This window comes from Acipenser ruthenus, chromosome 24 (genome assembly GCF_902713425.1).
Source record: "Acipenser ruthenus chromosome 24, fAciRut3.2 maternal haplotype, whole genome shotgun sequence".
NCBI lineage: Eukaryota > Metazoa > Chordata > Actinopteri > Acipenseriformes > Acipenseridae > Acipenser > Acipenser ruthenus.
In genome coordinates, this window is record NC_081212.1 from 4,649,940 (window position 1) to 4,672,574 (window position 22,635).

Below are 22,635 nucleotides of genomic sequence, written 5' to 3' on the forward strand. Positions count from 1 at the left end.
CAAAAAACAATTGAAAAAAAAAACCCACATCATTAAATGTTACAGCTACTCATTTATACAGCACTGCCAAGTTAACTACTATTGGAAGAAAAAAAAAAAACATTATCATTTTCTGCTCCAGGATATACTGTCATTTAACAGGATTTCACACGCAGAGGATCGATTTTCTTTATCCTAATGAAACCATATTTGACAACAAGATAATAAAACACCCAGCGAAATGCATTTATTAAGTTTTGAGGCAAAGCCTGAAATCTCCCATTAGTGTTTATTATCTCACGTTGTATCAGCAAATGAATCAAGTATGCCACTGTGACATAAATTGTTCTCAAGGCATATCAAATTTGCATAATTCATATCGCACCTCTCCACAGATATAACTATGAATGGGGCTCTTAATTTTAAACACACAGCACATGACAGCAAATATTGACAGAACGTTGCTCTATTTGTAGGTAAGTTTACCATTCCTGAAGGCTGTGTGACATGGTGGTCCTTGTTTTTCACGGTTCTAACTGCAGTCTAGGATGGCTGCTTCCACCAATGGGGCACCCACTGCCATATATTTTAGCACCGACTCATTTCATGACCAACTAACTGGATTATATTGTACAGCTTTGGCCAAAAATCACCTAGAACTGAGATAATACAAATAAAAAAAACTATACGAACATACTTTAGATCTTTTATTTAAAGAAACTACAAAACAATATCTCATGGCTGGTGGATGGAAAAATCCACCGGCCACACAGACATTTTACCGGCCAACATCGTTGCGGGGGGCGACGACAACAAAAGAAAATGCAAAACATTTATGAGCAGTCTCAACAGGGTTTGAAACAGTCTGTCTTATGAGTGAGGATATAGCTTCTGAGATGTGTTGGGCATCTGCCCTCTCCACAGACTGCATGCGCACAGACTGCATGCTCACAGACTGCATGCGCACACACTGCACAGTCACCAGCCCTTTCTGGCAGAATCATACATATACTGTGACAGTGCTATCGTTTGAACAATCTGACATCACTGACAGGAACTTTGCACCTTTTATTTTGTCTTGAAGCTGCCTCAGCAATGTAGTGCATAAATACTCTTGCTTGTTTGTCATTCCTAGATTTAGCCTGGTCTGTTCATCAACCCTATATTATTAAAAAAATAATTTAAATAAAAATCCTGTTTTCTATTGCCCCACTTTCTGACTGAGAATCTGCTAAGCATGAACTTAAGCTGTAAAACAAGTCAGTTCCAGATACAATTGATTCCAGTAAATAGTAAATTCACCAAAATTAATCTTAAATACCAAATAAGAGTTTACTTTATTGAACGTGACTGCATTATGGTTTACTAGCAATCATTTGAATCTCAAGACATTTGTAATACTGGCAGTATACTGAATCGCTGCAGAGAAACTAACTAGTTTCAATTCCGGTTCCTCACATTATACTTTGTAGATCTCCCTGCCAACCCCAATACATTTCACTTGCAAAGTAATTCTTAAGACGAAAGATGAAACACCCTGAATATGAGAAGAAACAGATTCAACATTGCTTGCTGTCAGCTGTAGCCTTGGAAGATTTGACAGTCACAATGTCAAGTTTAAAAATACACAGTGCAAAGGAAGGTTTGTCTTTTTAACACTACTAATTCTTCCTTTATCCTTCCTAGTCTTACATTCTCCATGGTTAAGAAGTTTAGTTATCCAAAAATACCAGATGGTATGTACTGTATAACGGAGTATTTGAATCCAAGGATTCTGGTCAATTTTAGGAACCAATGATGTGAATCTATTTATTTGTTTGTTTACCAGTTTCTATTTTAACCCTTCTCACCCACCTGACACCACAATGCAACAACTCATAAGGAAGGGTTCTCCGGAAATCAAATCTGCCCCTCAAAGTTTCCAATGCATGCATAAACCAAATGTGTATTTCCTATACAGTTCATAATCGCCTGTATCAAAGTCTGTTTCTACTTGCTATGGAAAACAAAAATCAAGTTTGAAGTGCATTTTTGTTGAAACCAGACAGCTTTTGGGTTATAAAACCAACAGCGAATTGAGTCTTTTCTGATAATCTTTTGAGAGCAGAGAAATGTACACCTCCAATAGTGCTTGCCCAAATTAGCCTGTGGTGACTGTCCAAATGAGCCCTGATATATTGCCAATGAAACTCGTAAACTGAATTTCCATTGCACTGAAGAGACCACTGAATACAGAAATCAAAATAAGGCTAGAGGTTGTCTTCCCCTATTAAAGTAGGGGTTAGCTACAGAATATAAATTACTGTCTCCTATGTGTTATTTCTTTCCTGTAATGTGCACTCTTCAATAAAATATTAATCACACCGCCCGAAAATATGTATTAGGACACAGGGTGTTGGGTGTCCGGAGTCCTCCAGTGTTTATAGGTATCGTTACATAATTCACAGATTAGACCCTGAAAAGAGGTTAAGTTGGTTCAAACAAAAAGGGTAAACTAGATGAAACAAAGACTAGGAAGGCTCTGGGCCCTAAGGACCAGAATTACACACCCCCTAGTATACATGTTCAATGTCTACAAACATGGGATTGAAAACTTCAGCTGAGCTTATGAATTTTACTTTAATTTTACCATTAAAACACATATTATACAGCATACAATACTAACCTGTGCAAATGTTGGATTTACTCATAAAACAAATTACGCCCGCAAGTCTCACATTAAAAACAACTTAATTACATAAACTCTCTGGGTGTGTGAGGAATGTTTTTTTTTTTTTTTTAAGCTTGAAATTAGATTTATAAGTATATAACGCATGCTAAATAATATTTAGTAATGTTTTCTCGTAACCGTCTTAATTTCTTACCCAGTAAATTCTTCTTAAGACGATGCACAGCACAGAAACTAACCCCCTCTCTCAGGCAGGCTCCAGCTAATGTCTGCCCATGCACACTGCTTATTATTAAGCTGTGAAGTATGGCAGTGAAGACGAGTCAACTTCCCGCTCTCAGGAGGCTTAACCTTACGACACGTGTCATTTATTTTTGTTCTTCTCCCAAACTCATGAGTGCGCGCCCAGTACAGATACTAGGTGGGTGGCATGTTCTTACATATTCTGTTGAGCAAAGATGTCTTTGATGAGCCTACATGTTCTCACATAGCAATGTACAAAGGAATGTCACTAAATCAAAGTACAATGAAGGCTTTGGGTTTTTTAATGATTAAGTAAAAAAAAAAAAAAAAGAGGGACAGATTTAATCAAGGCCATTACTCCAAAGTACAATATGCAACATTGTTTTAAAAAACAGGAAAACACCAGTTGGATTTCTATCATTAATACAGATGTTGCTATTTAGATATTAAGACAGATTCCACTGTTAAGATCATTGAAATAAACCCCATGCTGTAATTTAGAGACTTGAATATGTCAATCGTTTGGTAATGTGAACAGTTTAATTTAGCTTATTTTATTTTTAAAAAGGGGCACATTACTTTTGGTATAAACCATCTTCTCTGAGTGATTTTATATATATATATATATATATATATATATATATATATATATATATATATATATATATATATATATATATATCATATATAACCGGGAGTCTCTCTTCTGAAGCAGTTTTTACTTGGGGAAGTCAGGATTGTGAGAAACAAAATCCACAATTTAAAGAGGCGGTCTACTTCTCAAATCTCCCAAGAAACAAACTAACCACATTAATTTTTAAAAAGCTAAACTGTTTACAAACAATTTGCACACCGCTCAAGCGCAACTGAATGGAGTTCAGAAACAGGGCACTTGTGTACGCTTTAATTTGTCATTGCTGTTGTTACAGCTTCTATTCAAATAACAGAATTCAAGGACAATATACAACTAGCTGTTTTGATCACAAGTGTATTAATTAGCATCCGCAGACGAGGAGAGAGAGAGAGAGACATCATTTCTATTAAAATTCATGTTCCATGTACAAATAAATATCACAAGTGCATTAAAATCATTTAACGTGATAATTTCCTTCAGCATTGCTTAGTGAATGTCAACACATGCCCTTCTGAAGTGGTATACATATTCAATAGGCTCTACACATGGTCAGGATGCTACGGTGAATGGAAAGGGCAGAACTGCAGACTGCTTCATCAGCTGGCAGGATTCCAAGACATGCCATGCCTGTGAACACAAAGAGAATGTCTACCTTTCACAGGGCTGACATCCAAAGCTTTGCTCCTAAATGAAATGGCACGTTCGACATTCTCCATCTTATTTTAGAAATCTGTCACGTAAGTTCATTGCCTTTGGAAACGCTTGACTACAGCATATGTTCAAAATAATAATACGGCAATGATTAAAAGAACAAAAAAGGGTTTTTGCTACTTCAAATAATATTGTACAGAATCACAAAAATGTGTCTGTTCATAATGTGTTTGTGCTCCTAATTTAAAAGGACAGACGTAGCACAGAGCTCTATGGTTTCCCTAAACACAGCTGTTCAGTTCTACCACAACCTCCAGACCCAAATTAAAACAGAAAACAAATAATCAAAATACAGTGAGGTAGTGATGCTCAGTGAGTTACAGTAATCATATTTATCAGAACGAGGATTAAACAAATCCACCAGATACTCAAGTTTTAACCTCTGTGATGTTACGAGAAATAACAACTTCCGGCATGGAAATGGAGCTTTCATTATTCAAATTAATAAAAAAAAAAGGAGATTACATTTTAAATCCATCTCGAGACACTGAAGGATGAAAGGGTTTTCTTTGTGCATTTTACTGTTTTCTTATCCGATTTGTAAGCAATCAAGCTCCTTAAACCTAAAATGAGCCAAACAGCCTTTTTCCAGGAATTATCTGAAAGGTCTAACTGGAGGAGAGCTTAGCAGGTACCAGGTATTTCAACCAGGACTGGGTGCAGGGAAAATTGATTAGTCCAGCCCTGTAGTATAAATAGTAGCCTATGCATTATGTGCTCTGCTCTAATGCAATCAATGCTCTGCTGCACTTCATGATTCCTATTGGAAGAGAAATCTCTTGAACTGTATTTCACTATGGCAACAGTCTACCTAGTGCTATTTACTAGCAAGATTTAGGACAGGGATGGGCAACTCTGGTCCTTCCCGACCAGGTATTTGTTCCAACCATGTTTTGAATAGTTGAACCAACTCAGTCACCAGGTCCTAAAGCACTCATTTCATTATACCTGTTAAACCTGGTGTGGAACAGTCCTCCAGGGCAAGAGTTGGCAAATCCCTGTTACTGTCCTGAGCTGCACGTGGCACTAAATGGCTGACGAGAACCACCATATGTACACCACCACACAATACAACGCATGATGTCACCAAGCTAAAGAGACCAGAAGATATGAAAGATACGGATAACTTCCACTCCCTTAGCCTTCAGGGAACTCAACGAACCTCATAAACATACAGCACACAGGATATTCGAAACAGGGAGCTCTCCCACCAGAGACCTGCTGTACAGTAACCTAGGCAATCTGCACCAACATGTTCATCTGGGAGGATACAGACCCCGACTGCTTTACACAGAGACAGGTGCCAGCCCCACAAGAAGTAGGGTCTACAGTATGCTGTTCTTTTGTAGTCCTGCACACATGCCACAGTAAACGTCACACAAACTGGGATCATTTTTTTATTTAAAAAAGGTATTAAAATGATAACACAACATGACTCCAATATGTATAAATAAATATGCTATACATCGAAACGAGTTTGTTTTTCTAGTCCATTAGTTGATGGACTAGGTTCCTAGTAAATAACTTACTGGTTCATTAACAGACACATTTAATAGCTACCTCTAATGTAAAATAAGGCACTGGTCACATAATTTTCCCATTGAGAAAATGTTGCTGACAACTCATCTGGCAAAAATGTACTTTATTTCTTTTATGGAATTTAATATACTCTTCACAGAAGGCTCTTACAAAGCAAGAAAAAAAAATCAATACAATATGTCAAAAATAAATCTTTGTAATTACAGTTTGCTGTACTTCAGCCTTAGATACTTTGAAGAGAAATTATCTAACGCTGCACAAATTCTTTTATTGGAATGTGTGCTTGTTTTTTATAACAATGAAAACACAGAAGAATGAAAAAAAACATGCTTTTTCTGGCACTAAATCAAAAATCATACGTACACACAAAAGACTGAACACTCAGACAGCTGAATCCCATCCCTTGTAATTTATAACTGAAGTCTCCTTTTATTTTCTCTTACTCTAAATACATATTTTCTTCCACTTAGTAAACCCAAGAGAACTGCTTCATCCTATGACCTCAATTCACAGCCACATATGCACAACCACTAAACCATGAATTTTGCATGTGCATCCCGGATACTGTTTATTCTCATTACAAGGGAATGACCAGATCCCAATTTAGGACCTATCTAGTGTGGAGATCTGGTACAGGTTACAGTGGAAAGCAGGTCAATATTGCTTCATTCACTGGCCCAGGACTGACTAGCAGTGGGGTGGGGTGTTCCTGCAGTTATGTCCCATTTTATGTACAGCAGTGGAGCTGGATGTTGGTACTCTTGTGTAATATGACCAGGGTTTTTAAAGAGGACGGGATGGACTGGTGTCTTTATTTGTGTGCTTGAACCGAGTTTATATTTCTGTTGTTATGTAACCCAAAACGACCAACTCATTCTTCAGTGTACACATGTTAGAGTAAGTAGTTTTTTTTACATTTCCCTTACTATTTCAGGGTGTTTGTAATCATTCTAAAGTGGTTATGTATTCTAATTCCAATACATTTAGTCATTATAATGTGTCTCTGAATCTGCTTTTACCTGCTTCTGAGCTTGCTTTGAGTTTTTCTGAAGAATCAATCCCAAGTGCCAAAACTGAACAGCCTTCCGCAATCCATTCGAATCATGTGACGGTGTGAGCTTCAGTTCTGCCAGCCACCTACTCTACATTGACACAGACAGAGTTGAAGACCACACTGTCACATGATTTGAATGGGTAGAGGAATGTCCGTTTAGTCCTGGCACTTAGGATTCTCTAAACGAGTTAAAAGCAAGTTCAAAGCCAGGTAAAGGCAGACAGAGAAATACGACACAATCATAGCGAACATCATGAAACGATCAGGGAAATCTAAAAAAAAAAAAAAAAAAAAAAAAAAGACAAAACTACTGTAAAACATCTGAATCTGCTTTCTCTGTTTCTTTGGGAAGCACCGGCAAGACACTATATAAAATTGAAGGTTGCTGTTGTGCAGTACATTGCATTTATTAAATTAGGATAAGCTCAAACAGCATTGCAGTTCAAGTGGCAGATAACAACCTTGTTTATTCACACTCACTTGTATTGTAATTTAAAATATAATCTTGGCAGCAAAAGACCTTTATCGGTCTATTGCTTTTTGATGGTTTACCTGTTTAAAGTGCATGGTTGGGAGCAGAAAAATATACAGCATCTGGTGTGCTAAGATATTCAATTACAAGAACATACACGCTTCCAAGTGCCACGAGCATATCTTTGCTGACAACAATGCAGTTATATACACTAGGGATTAGACAAACCGTTTTTCGAAATGTAATATGAAATATCAGCAGCTATTGTGAAAATACACTGTTGCATTATAATAGCTGGTTACTGTGCGATAACGCTGCGAGAATGCCCTGCAGGCCCTTGGCTCATATACACACGCAGGCATCAAGCTATTAACGAAGAAAAAAGAGTCGTCTGAACACCTTATCCGATTGGAATTCAAGGACATTTTCTTCAAACGGAATGAGAGATCATATTTCACAATAAAACAAACAAATCACTTTTTTTATATACAAAATGTACACTTTCATTGAAAAGCTCACTTCATACATAACTGCCATAAAAATAAATGTATGCAAGTACCTGACTGAGACAAGAGAGTCAACAGGTTCTTGCTCAGACCAGTCCTTGTTAATACTGAGTGGAACAGCTTCATTGGCACTTCTGCTCTGTTGCTACCAGTAAGGCCACTTTGATAACTCAAGAAGGCATGTGTTTGCCACAGTATGGTGGCTTGAGATTTGTGGGAATACATTCAGAGATAAAATACAGTGGATGAACAGACCCAGTGATTGAGACTATAACATTTGACAGCTGTCAGCTGTCGTACTGTAGTGAAACATTAGCAGATGCAGTTTCATATCAGCAACCCTTCCATAAACAAATATTACACTCACGTGAACAGACTGTTTGATTGCGCTTCCCAATGTAAAATATAAAAGCGCAGGCACAAAAATATAGCTGCAAAATATAAAACGCGACGGCTCGCCATTACATCTACTACAGGTATGCGCTTAAGCTGGTCTCCTCTGTAAGGCTACCCATTTCTCAATGTCATTTTGAGTTGGCCAAATTCTCCCTCACAAAACCACCTCCTTCAAAATGACAGTAGTTATGCATCCAATATAAGATAAAGTAGCATCACTTTTTTATTTTTATTTTTTTCTGCACTCCAGGTCTTGGTGAACTACATACGCTTCCTGACCGGGCGACTGTTTAGGCCACACAGAGTAAATTAAATTAAACTCACAGCTAATGTTTTCTAAATCCTGGCGCTGACTTGACACTGCTAAATAAATGTATGTGTATAATAAATCTCTGGGACATCACACCAGCTTTTCTGTACTTGCTATAAATAGCTACAGTTTAAAATTCTTGGAAACATTGATTCATATACTGCTATTATGAAACCAGAACACAGACATTGACCAACAAAACAAAACATACCCTGGGACATTATTGAAGTGGTTGCAGGTCAATAATGGCAACTCGATCATTTTGATAAAAAATAAAACCATTTAAATAAAAGTCCTGCCTTTCAAAAAGCATTGCTTTTGACACTTCTTGGAAGAAAGGGCTGACTAATACACACACCAACGTCAGCAAACTCAAAATATCATTCCATTTAAATTAATATTACAGCAGCACAGACAAACAGGTCAAAATGGGGTAGCACTCAGGTCATCAATCACAGTACAATAGAAATGAAATGGGGTCTATTTAAAAAACCTACAATGCTTTAACTTGATGTTAATCTAGCTGTTGCTTTTCCCCTGCGATTATTTATTGAACTTCTTCAATAATTTTGCCAAACACATTAAATATAAAACAAATCTCCTGCAGTGAATGGACAAGTGGTATATATATTTATTATAGTAAATATGGACTGGAGAGGAGGGCTATAGTGGAAAATTATTGACCCGAGGGAAGCCTATTGTTACCGACAGGGGGCTATAATGCCCGAAGCCGCAGGCACCCTGGAGGTAACAATAGTCTTCTCAAAGGGCATTTAATTTTCCACTATTAGATGAGTCTGCAGTACATATTTAATATATGAGTCAGTCAAAATAATGAGAGGCAAGGTTGGATAGTAAATATGACTTTATATACTGTAAAGCCATACATTAAATTGCAAGCCTTTCATGATGCGGTTTTTGCATATGAAAAAAATGGCATAAACATTTGAATAACCTTAGTGCTGTACATATAATGAAGTAATATACTACTACTACCAGTACAACAGGTCAACAACATTTTTGGAATAAACAGGTTTTATGAGTGTGGTTCGCCAAATATTTATGGCTTTACGGTATTTTGTTTAAATATAACTAAATGAGTGTTTCATTTTTTTTTTTTTGTTTGTTTTTTAAGTATAAACTGTTCCTCAAAAGTAACCATGTATGTTTCATACAGATGGGAAAAGATGATAAAACGTCACTAGTCTACCTACTGTTGTGTTAAGAACTAGTACTGTAGTTTTAAAAAAAGATTGTTTTATTAAAATGGCCTGGAGATACTGTAATTGTATAACAAAAAAATTAAAACGTTTGAATTTATTGCAAACATAGGTGGTTGTGTGTGTGTTCTTTTTTTGTTTTGTTTTTTGTATTTAAAAATAGGAATACAATAAAAACACAGTACAAAAAAAGAGAATAGTTAATCATGCCCAAAAGTGTTTACAGCATTCAACTGCATTTCTGTTTGTGAAACTACTGACTTCCTTTAACAGTTACTGTCTGAAGAGAGCGCTCTCTTAACGTGACCCTTTCCACTTCAGTCCTATAACACTGCACATCTCATTGCTTCAATTAAATTACTCTGAAACATCTTGCCAAGCAATCTTATCCCATTAGAAACAACACACTCACATTAAGATTTAACCAAGGCACTTGCCAGACATTCAAAATGTCCCTAATACATTATTTAAACACCAGGAATTCAGCAGTAAGCGGTGTGCTTGCAAGTGGTAAAAACAAACATAATTTTAGGAGAAAAACATAACAATTAAATGATGCACAATCTGGCAAGTTGTGTTACATCGCTAGCTTAATAAAGTAATTGACAAACCGCAGGACTGGCATACCACGCACCATCTATCTGATATCACTAACAAGCATGCAGGAGTCATCAGTTTGCAGAGGCTTTAAATAGCCAACCCGCAGCAGGTCATCCGGTTGCAAACGTGGTCTTTGTAAATGAATTTCCTCTCCGTCAGGGAATGCACAGTGATCATTTCTTCTACAAATCACTGCGCTGCACACATGGAATTCCCAGCCCAACCAACAAGTTTCCCTGATAATTACTCAAACAGGATCTTGGGTACAGTGGTGAAAGGCTAAGCTACGAAGAAGTCAGACCAATATATTGACCCCACTAATAACAAGTGCACCATTTTTTACAGTGAAATAACTCAAAATACTTGCATATTAGCAATACTTGCATCTTCTTAATTGATACGTGGTATAAAGTCCAAGCTCATTTTTTGTTTAGCTTATTAAAACAAGCTCTGATCTAAGGACATGGGCTATGGTTGGATTCATGCCTTAAGCATGGGAAGAAAATGCAAGTGTGTGGCTTATTTTAATACATATGTAGAGGTACATAGTACTGTATATATAGCACTCTACATATCGACGCAGTAAACACAATAGAATAGAACTATTTCAATTTAAAACATTATTTAATACGTCATTCTATGCATTGTACTGCAGTTTAAACCAGAATGGACAAACTCCAAGTGGACAGGAGTTTAAATAAGAAAACAGTCCAAAGATCCACTATATCTGGTATCTGAGGGCTTGGGTTCAAATCTGTGAAGGCTTCAACCTATTTTTGGACAGTTACAAGTGCACCACCTTACATTTTAGCTTGGGCATGGACACTCAAGTCCTCCCTCTCCTCCCAAGAGGATGGTCACTCCAGGGTAGTCTGAGGCACGTTGTCAGGAAGTGTTCGGAAAGCACAGTCGGAGCTGTACAGAAGCTCACCCAAATCAGCACCCCCTGTTAAAAGCATGACTGAGTCACAAAATGTAGAAGACAAGGGTGTAAAGCTGGTGGTACTTCAGCGGCTAGCTGAGAGAGGAAGAGGGTAGAAAAAACAAGGAAAAACACGACTGGCTTGAGTATGCATCCCTGGAGAGCCTTTCAGTTGTCTGATGCTACCAACTCACAGTTAAATAAACACCCCAAACCATATCCCCAAATCCATACAAAAACACACACAACATGTGTTATTAGCAAATTCAACAGCAAATTAAATAAAAATGCTAGAAAATATGGAAATAATTTCAATTTCGTTCTCCAGTTCTTCTCACAGTATTTAGACATGATTATGATCCAATTGTCCAAGTAATCGTAGAACTGCAATGAACCTAACCTTTCTCTGTATTCACCTGCTCTTTGGTGACTTCAGAACAACTACATAACGAAGGCTTTAATCTACTGTCTCACCAGCAATTACATCAGTCCCCTTAACCATTTAGATTACCCTTTCACAAGTTTTCCTAACTTTGAAACAACGAGAAGGGGTTCTCTGTGTAGAAATGAAAGCATAGGGAGACTAATTGGTGTGTGGTCTAACATTAACGAGTAACTAGCTTTAAATGACACTTCTTTTATTCAATGCACCCCTACCGTTTTATCACATTTGCAGTCTTTCTTAGTGCTTCTTAATTACTGAAATGCTTTTTTTGTTTTTAATATACATCTGTATTGAGGTGCTTAGGAGACACTATTCAATTATAGGTGCCTGCCTTCGACATATCGAAATGTAGGTTTGTTCAGCCAAAGAGTCTTGATATTAGTTACCCTGCACTGTAGTCTATGCAGTGTCTCAGCTTTAAGCAAATAAAACTGAAACATTCCTGTATGCTTTTCTAAATGAATAAAGCACTACAATGAACAGGCAACCGCCACACTCCGACTGCCATTTACAGAACTAGACAGGAGAGCCTTCACTCAAAACAAAGAAAAAAATATATAATAACCCAGAGAGCAAGGCATACAATTTGTCTCACAGTATCTCATTTAACACAGACATCACAGTCACAACATTCATCAAAGCTACTTCATTTTACTGGTAATGGAATGAATAAAAATGCTTTTTTTCTTTTTTTTTTTTATTGTAGAAGTTTTAGATATGTTCCCTCCACTATCTGTGTTGTGTCTTAAATACTGTACTTTCAGTTTGCTTCAATGCATGACCCTGGCTGCATAAAGCCACTGGCTATAAAATACAACTTCTGCTCCAGGCTGAAAAATATTATACTGTTGTGGACAAATGTGTCATAAATTACCCCTTACATGCCAAAAAAAAAAACACTACAACATTAAATGTGCTCTACACACTAATTTTCTCCCCTCCAAATGCACTAATTTAAAGTAACCCTGTGACCTTGTTTCCTAATTCAGTTCTCCTCCTAATCACATTACAGAGTGCCTGCTGTACTGCCACCTGACCTGTACTTGATGTGGCGGAATTACTCTTTCAGCACATGCTGATACAATGGCAAATTAGAAAATGTGTTTTCTGCCTGTGGCACTCAAATAGCCTTGAAGAAACCCCCTTGCTGGATAAACGACATAAAAAGCATTATAAATACTGATGCATCCTACAACTAACTCAAGTATCATCTATCTGAGCAAAGGCAATTCAGTTCTGAAAGGAGTTTAAAATACGATTTAATCTCAGGGAGACCAATTTAACATGTATAAAGTATTCAGGTAATGGCAAGACGGTTAGGTCAGAATTCAGAAACATGATTTGCTAAGGGTAGGTTACTGAGAAATTACATAGCAAATACATGCTTTACACACACACACACGCGCACACGCACACGCACACGCACATGCACACGCACAGCCCACTGATCACCCTACAGAAGCAGCGCAACCCTATTTTCCCCCAAGTGAGACAAACACTGAGTTACCTTGGATGGGTTCCACCATTAGCAAAACTTTAAAGTGTTCAACACAAATATAGTTTAAAAATACCGAAATATACAATGCCGCACCATTTTATTTCTACTTTTTACACAAAAAACTATAATTAACTGGGGTCTGTTTGAGCTGTTGCACCACCAATTTCTAAGAGATTCATAAATAAGATCGAATAAAAAACAGCAACATTTCCAGAGAGTCTAGAAGAGGCATGCAGTCACTCGAAAGCAATCCTCTGAGCATCTCGGAAAGAATGTTGTTAATACTTGAGAAAATAACATGACACCATTCAGTCAACAGCCGAATACCAAACAGCCTGCTCTGTAAAATGAGACACAGTAACCTGCTCTGGAGCCCTGCGATCTGCAATACTCCCCATACTGTTTAATGCCGTTACATGTCCACATGTTTTCTAATACTTCCATTCCTGTCAGCACAGGCTATGGCAGTGCCGTCCTTGAAGAGTGGAATAATATGACAAAACGCATGAGTGTGGAGGTAATTATGTGCTGCAGTACCCATTTTGCCATGACTTGCACAGGCTGCATTTCAAGGATGCTGTATCCAAATCAGCCAAATATTTGTCTTTCCCTGGTTATGAAACCTCTGCAAGATAGATTCAAGTAAAAGAAAGAGGCACACAGACATTTTCTTGAAATGTAATTAGGCCCACTAATTGTATGGAAATAAAAATGCAATTCGCGTCTGTGTTAATGTTTTATGAGCACTGTCAAATATACGGGAATGTCTGGGAGCCTAGTTGTATAAACGTATCTGCCTAAATGATTGAAGCATTAGGGTATACAGTATCTGTATTTCATAACCATGGATGGACACAAGCTTCCTCCCTCATTTCAACCTGCTTGCCAATGCATCGCTCTGTGATCCAAACAGACAGGCTCCTACTCCTAACGCTGTACCTGCAGCACTATGAGGTTATACAGGTTTGCAAAACACATACAATTATAGTATTGCTATAACACAATAGACACCGACAAACAAGTTGTCTAATTATATATTCTTTTTAGTGCCACTACATATCTGTCTTCTTCTGATTATAATTTTAGGTTATGTATGAATATATTCCACACACACACACACAAAAAAAAGAATCTCGAATTCTGAACACATTCTGCTAAAATGAATAGCCATAAGGGTCTGCCAAACACAGACTTTGCACCTTAAGAAGCAGGATTTCAGCAGGTTTTAACAATGCTGAAGCTCTATAACTGTGTCATTTTGTAAGCACTAGAATTCACTGCCACTCTGCACTGCTGCTTTTGAACATGAGCACTTAAAAAAAAAAAAAAACGTACTGCTGCTGTCAGTTCACTTTTAAAGGATGCCTACAACCGTACAAGTGGAACGTTGTGATTACAATGCACTGAACGGGAACATTACATTCTGAACTCTGAACACCAAAATTAATATCTCTTTAAACAGAGGCCAGTACCCATTTTTAAACAAATCTGTGGTGGGCAATAGTTTTGTATTTCAACAGTTGTTAGGAAACATTATAAGATGCAGTGTTTTTAATGTTTCTTCCTGGCCTTTTAATTCAGGGAAATGTAATCTTAATAAACATCTTTAAGAGCCAGCTGCAAGTAAATTGTCAGAAATTAACAAGTCTCACCACATGCAAGTATACTGAGCCAATCACAGAAACATCTTTTACAGTAGCCATCAAAAAGACAGACTCCCTAGTACACAGGATTCATTTTTACACAGCAAAGAAAAATTGTGTGTGTTGTGTTTGAACATGTTTGTTGTTGTTTTGTTAAGTAAGTGCTGAGTTATTAAATAACAAATCTGGATACTTGCACTCCCCACATCAACACAACAATGAAACCCATCTAACTTGCAAGAAAATAAAGACCAATCCATTGAGCACCTCCAACATTAACTTTGGGTAATTAGATACACCATATAATGAACCAGACTATGGGTCTTGTGCAGAGGTCACATGCAATTGACCCACATAGCATATAACCACTTGCTAGTGTAAAAGGCAACATTCATAAAGTTACACCCCATATACTTCTTGTATTGGTGTGATTATGTTTTTCACTCACCTACTTTGCTTGACACCCATATATATATATATATATATATATATATATATATATATATATATATATATATATTTATATTTATAAGATAAATGCAAAGTAAAGATTATTTACAAAGAATCCAGCAGGGAATTAAACCATATTAGCATCAGGAATAATATAACTGAAGTGACAGTGTCTAGTATTATTATTATTATTCATGTTCCCAAGTGGGAAAATTCTAATTGCATGACTGGTAGTGTTTCCAGCAAAATGTCAACGGTTTTATGAGCTCCATAAATTTAACTGGTGAACTACCAATATGGAGCATGCATAAAGTACATGGTGGACTATAAAGAATACATCTGTTTATACTAAAACCAAGGAGCCAGATGAGTGAATCACACGTTGTTGATCAGTTTTAGGTTTGGTATAGTACAGTGCTATACTGATGTCTTAATATGTTTCATATGTCACTGACAATGGAATGTTATTTAATGGAAAACCATAAACCAAGACCGCTTTTCAGAGGATTGTATACCTTACAATGAGCAATCCTTAAAAGAATGAATGTATAAAATGAACTACATACTCCTTAAAATGCAGAACTCTGTTTTTTAGAGATCAGTCAAAGCCTACACAGTACAAAGGCAGGATAAATGGTAACATTATGAACTTAACCCCACGATGTCTTTCAGTAGAAATGTCTACATGTAATGATTCCAGTAACTTTTATAACTAGGACAATACACCACTCATCATATACTGCAGTCAGTGATAATCTCCATGTGTTCTTACCTCCAAAGCCTCCAGTGAAACAAAACTGCTTATGGAAAAGCAATCAATGACGTCTTCCTCTGCCGAGGTAGACTCTTTCCTTTTTCTTCTCGGTGGTCTTGGACGGGATGGGGTTGGATTGGTATTCTCTTCTCTCTCAGATCCGGAGGAGCAGCCAGTGACATTGGCTCTCACACGGTTATTTTTTAATCCTTTAGACCTCTCCCTTTCCCTTTGAGACCTAGACCTTCTCTTTTTCCGAAGCCCACAAGACCGTGGGCCATCCATCGCCCAGTCAAGGACAACAAAAAACACCACGCCGGCTTCAGTACAATCAGATGCTTACTGGTGAACTGCAATTCCTCCAAAATACAAAATAATAAAAACTGTAATGGATTTCTCCAGGAAAGCCAAAGCAGCAATGGCTGATCACAGGTCTCCTTTGTAAAGAAAAGAAAAAAATCACCTAGCAGGCAATTGTTTGAAAAACTGCTTGTAGCCGGTGTGCTAAAAAAGAAATATTTCAATTCTTTAGGAAAAGATCAATATTCACAACGTACATCGGAATCCATGTAAACGTAACAAAGTAGCATCCAGGCACAGCGTAATTCTCCAGTATAAATGGTAACCAGAAGATCACAGGAAAAGAATGCTCCAAAATACAAGGGATACAAATCTTTTGTTTGTACAGTATTAGGATAAAACCGTCACTTGATATGTTCCACCAAGGTGTATTCTGGCCAAAATCACAACGTGTAGACTGGTCCTTCCTAGAATTAAAAAGAAAATGCATACATTTGCAACATGTTCTCCAGTAGGTACTGAAGAATACATTATACATTTCCCTGGCTTCTGGCTCTCCCTGCTGCAAATTGTACAAAAGTAATTACATTTTTAATAATGCAAAATAGTGTCACTCAGTAATCACCCCATGGATAATGCAATACTGTTTTGGTGTCATTCTATTTAGATATTTATATACATACAATTTCAATTTAATTACCCATCCACACCCTCCTATTGTCAATGCTGAAAATGTCGATGCTCTTCCTAAAAAAAACATACCCTCACCTGCTATTTATCCTGCAGGATACTGTAGTTAACATGTACCATTTGTCACTACCAAGTGTACAGTATACACATTGTGTGGTTTAGTTAGATGTCTTCCAATTAATCTTTCCTGGAAACATTTCCAGTACTTCAATGCTAAACTAAACATAAGAAGTCACCCACATCTCTGGTTGTCTGGAAATAAACACAAATGATTCAGCAACACAGAACCAAAGTTAAAATAGACTTGCACATTCACAGTGCTCTATTTAAAACAGCTGAAGTTTGCTTTCTTCACTTCCAAATCTTCTTACTGCTAAATTAGTCATGTACTTTTTGAGGTACTATCCACTTTCCTGTTTCTGTTTGTTACTGTAAGTGCCATTTCTCCCCCTTTTTAACCTGAATGATTTTCTTGCTTTTGCTAAATCAATTGATTCAATGTTAATGTTACTGGTACACTGGGACCATTCCCCTTCATTCTGAAGTTGTCTGTTTGTTTTTCCTTTAGAATATTCTTCATAGTCTCCAAACTATCCACTTATATTTTCTATTTAACTATTTTCACTTTCTCCACTCATTTATATTAAAGCTCAGCCCTGCACCCTTCAAAAACCCAATCTTCCCCTTGTGATAACTTCCTTTACATCGCTTTCTCACTCCTGCTTCATCTTCTGTCTGAGATGAAGGCGATCCTTTCACACCTGGTGTGATTTGAATAATCTGATACCATGCTCAATGGGAGTGCTTCCCATTTCTATTCTGCTATTCAGGCACAAAGGTAATCCAAAAATTCTGGCAAATTGAAGCCTGCACTTCCTTCTTTTTGGTGAGATGCACTTGGAAGATCTCCATATGGTTCTTCTTCCTGTTGCTTCTTCTACCATTGCCACTACTGCACCACCCCTATGGTTTGTCTATCTAAACTTATTAAGTCGTTTTGTAAGTTAAACCTTTTTTTGTTACATACAGTACTTTGTTTCTGTCACTACAACAGATGTTCCTCACACCTGTCAGATTAGTTACTTTATCTGCAATTGCACTGCTTTGATCTTAAAAGTATTTCTTATACAGCTGTAGCCTGGTCACCTTCTTTTAGTATTCATTCATTTCTGCCTTCTTTACACTTGGTATTTTTCCTCCTCCTCCTCCATGTGAGCATGGTATTTATTAACCTTTTCCTTTAATTTTTGTCCACATCTTTTTGATCAAGAAAACACACTTCATACTTTATTCCCTCAATTATTTTTATTGTTGTCTTTCCAACTGTAACACTGCCCATTCTTCTTACCCTAATAAATGGCACTAATAAGATATTCTGTCGTCTACCCTTGTATGTTACAATGAGTGCTCTGTAAAACAGCTCAGTAAAAAAATTTCCACGCTGTTTTTGACATTCCCACAGTACAGTCTTCTCACAGTTATAATAATTTCGCCACTGTTGTGCATGTCAAGGACTTTCAGCCAATTAAAAGTTAACATCTTACATAGATTAGCCTACAAAAAAACAAGTAACGATACTGTATATACACGCAGTTTATAACAGTTATTCGCATGCATATTTTTTTTCCGTGGTTAGCTAGTATTTCTAGCTTCTGTAATGTTATGCTCCAGTTAAGTTTATCATTGATACATCCCTGTTTCCTATTCACATAGCATCTGTCTCCGTCTCTAGACCTATCCTGCTGCTCTGACCTATCCTGCTGCTCTAACCTATCCTGCTGTATCTGCCCAAAATCACACATTCCATACCGCTCCCAGAATTCTAATACCATTTTTCCATCTCCCTTTTCCCCCACTTTCTTTCTTTCTTTCTTTCTTTCCACTGTCCCTCTCACTCCCTCTCTTTCTCGCTTCAATCCTTTTTGTCTGCTTCCCAGTCAGTAAATATCACGCACCGTGGCCAGTCCAGCCCACCCTAGCAACTGGCACAGTCTGCAATTCCAGCTCCGCTTTATTTCCACAAACACACGAAGCAGGGTTTTTTTCCTCCAAAGCACGTCTTGCAAAACGGAAAAATGCAACCTCTTGATGGTTGAAAAAAATCCAAACAAGTCGTAGAGATTCTGAAATGATTTTTTTTTTTTTTTTAAATCAACAAACAAATAAATCCCATAAGCAAGCAATAGCGCTCTTCTCTCCCAGTCTCTGCTCCACGATCCCAGAGTAAAGACCAGGCGCATGGATACAGCACTGCCGCAGTGCCGCTTCACAGGGTATGAGCTTCCTCGGCGCAAATAGTGCTGCATGTGGGATTTTTTAACTTCTTAATGTACATGTATCAGGTATCCATCCTTAATGTACATGTATCAGTTATCCATCCTTTTAAATTGACAGTGTATACTATATTATTTATTGTAATGGAATAATTACTGCGCCAGACTTGTTTAGTGTGAACCCCGTTGCTGCCCTTGCGTTTAAAGATGCATCAAATAAGTTTGGTCTTCCAATGTCTCTGTTTCCTTCTGGCCATTTGATGACTGTCGTTGATACTGAACACATGCAGATACGCAGGGGTCATAGCAACGCTTTACAAATCCTTTTCCCGGTTGCTCTGTGTACAACATTTCTTGTAATGTAAACATTTACCGCGGTCATTTCACGGTTTAGGCTGCCTGTACCAAGTTGTCCAAATGCCAATAAGCATTAGAAAAATACTTTTACCGAGATTTTCATCCTTCTTATTTTACCCTTTCATTACAATATTTGTCTATTTGTCTGTTGTTTAAATTTAATTTACAACAAGTTGCTATATTTTGTAGCACTAAGAAGAAGAAGAAGAAATAAATAATAATAATAATAATAATAATAATAATAATAATAATAATATTATTATTATTACATGAAATTACTTAATTTACATCATGCTGATATTTGAGTTGGCTTTACCCAGATAAAATTAGATCAGTGGTGGGGCATTTCTCAGGGGTCATCAGGTGGGCACCTCCCGTCTTCGGTGTTTCGAAGCCCAGTTTATTTACCTTAGTTATCCATCATTTTCATTGATGTTAACTTCCTTCATCACCTCTCTTTTGAGGTCCCCAATCGGCATCTTTCCTTCTCAGCCAGAGACATTCGCTACTTCTCTCTGCCTCCAAGGATAGCGCCGTCATTCCTTGGATACAGCCTGTCCACTGAATTCAGTATCTCTGAGAAGCTGGGACATTGAGTGAGCGACAAATCTCTAACATAGTAATAATAATAATAATAATATTAATCATAATAATAATAATAATAATAAACATCACATTGATGCCCCTAAATGCATGGCACCTATATTGCGGTGGATTCATCTTTTTATATATATATATATATATATATATATATATATATATATATATATATATATATATATATATATATATATATATACATACAGTACTGTGCAAAAGTTTTAGGCAGGTGTGAAAAAATGCTGTAAAGTAAGAATGCTTTCAAAAATAGACATGTTAATAGATTATATTTATCAATTAACTAAATGCAAAGTGAGTGAACAGAAGAAAAATCTAAATCAAATCCATATTTGGTGTGACCACCCTTTGCCTTCAAAACAGCATCAATTCTTCTAGGTACACTTGCACAAAGTCAGGGATTTTGTAGGCATATAGTCAGGTGTATGATTAAACAATTATACCAAACAGGTGCTAATGATCATCAATTCAATATGTAGGTTGAAACACAATCATTAACTGAAACAGAAACAGCCGTGTAGGAGGAATAAAACTGGGTGAGGAACAGCCAAACTCAGCTAACAAGGTGAGGTTGCTGAAGACAGTTTACTGTCAAAAGTCATACACCATGGCAAGACTGAGCACAGCAACAAGACACAAGGTAGTTATACTCCCAGGCAGAAATTTCAAGGCAGACAGGGGTTTCCAGATGTGCTGTCCAAGCTCTTTTGAAGAAGCACAAAGAAACGGGCAACGTTGAGGACCGGAGACGCAGTGGTCGGCCAAGGAAACTTACTGCAGCAGATGAAAGACACATCATGCTTACTTCCCTTCGCAATCTGAAGATGTCCAGCAGTGCCATCAGCTCAGAATTGGTAGAAAACAGTGGGACCCTGGTACACCCATCTACTGTCCGGAGAAGTCTGGTCAGAAGTGGCCTTCATGGAAGACTTGCGGCCAAAAAGCCATACCTCCGACGTGGAAACAAGGCCAAGTGACTCAACTATGCACGAAAACACAGGAACTGGGGTGCAGAAAAATGGCAGCAGGTGCTCTGGACTGATGAGTCAAAATTTGAAATATTTGGCTGTAGCAGAAGGCAGTTTGTTCGCCGAAGGGCTGGAGAGCGGTACACGAATGAGTGTCTGCAGGCAACAGTGAAGCATGGTGGAGGTTCCTTGCAAGTTTGGGGCTGCATTTCTGCAAATGGAGTTGGGGATTTGGTCAGAATTAATGGTCTCCTCAATGCTGAGAAGTACAGGCAGATACTTATCCATCATGCAATACCATCAGGGAAGCATCTGATTGGCCCCAAATTTATTCTGCAGCATGACAACGACCCCAAACATACAGCGAAAGTCATTAAGAACTATCTTCAGAGAAGAACAAGGAGTCCTGGAAGTGATGGTATGGCCCCACAGAGCCCTGATCTCAACATCATCGAGTCTGTCTGGGATTACATGAAGAGAGAGAAGCAACTGAGGCTGCCTAAATCCAGAGAAGAACAGTGGTTAGTTCTCCAAGATGTTTGGGTCAACCTACCTGCCGAGTTCCTTCAAAAACTGTGTGCAAGTGTACCTAGAAGAATTGATGCTGTTTTGAAGGCAAAGGGTGGTCACACCAAATATTGATTTGATGTAGATTTTTCTTCTGTTCACTCACTTTGCATTTAGTTAATTGATAAATATAAACTATTAACATGTCTATTTTTGAAAGCATTCTTACTTTACAGCATTTTTTCACACCTGCCTAAAACTTTTGCACAGTACTGTATATATGTATATATATATATATATATATATATATATATATATATATATATATATATATATATATATATATATATTCAGTTTGTACATATAGAATATGCTTTAAATGAATTAGTCAAATATAAATAAATAAATAAATGTACACCCAGAGGAAATTAACAGAAGTTAATGAAGTGGACATTACTAGCTGATAATGATGTTACCAATTGATCTTTTTGACAACAGTCAATCCCAGGGCCAATTTTGCCCAGCCCTGTTTTAATACTCTAGCTTTTAAAGACTCACACCTCAATTTTTAATTTATTTGCCACTAGTACAGGATGTTTAATGTTTTTGTGTGACTTCGTAGCGTGGAGAGGTTAAATCAAGAGGAGCTAGATGGTAATACATATTTCCAGAGTTCCTACAGTCTTCAGGGGGTAAAATTGATATATCTATTAAATGAAGTGATTTACTGCGTTGCCTTCTTGCGTATCAACAATTTATATTGACACCTTAAAACAATTGGATGTTATTAGTCATCTGTCTAAATAACACGCATAACACTTGTATAATAATCTACACATACACAAGTAATTGCAGCAATTCTTTTTTTTTGAGCAACT

The 22,635-nt window shown here is 37.3% G+C and overlaps 1 protein-coding gene across 12 annotated transcripts in view; it reads right to left on the reverse strand.

Moving 5' to 3' along the window:
• Positions 1-19,297, reverse strand: part of LOC117429727 (autism susceptibility gene 2 protein-like) — a 287,630-nt gene extending 268,333 nt beyond the window's left edge. For 7 of the 12 annotated variants that reach the window (XM_034903124.2, XM_034903117.2, XM_034903125.2 and 4 more), the window contains exons 1-2: positions 18,990-19,296; positions 16,063-16,811 (exon numbers count right to left, since the gene is read on the reverse strand). In XM_034903124.2, coding sequence (XP_034759015.2) covers positions 16,063-16,329 — 267 coding nt within the window. In that variant the 5' untranslated portion in view covers positions 16,330-16,811; positions 18,990-19,296. Of the gene's footprint in view, positions 1-16,062; positions 16,812-17,112; positions 17,249-18,989 lie in introns of those variants that run through there. The other 5 variants (XM_034903122.2, XM_058998109.1, XM_034903118.2 and 2 more) reach the window with 3 other exon arrangements.
• Positions 19,298-22,635: the final 3,338 nt, after the last annotated feature.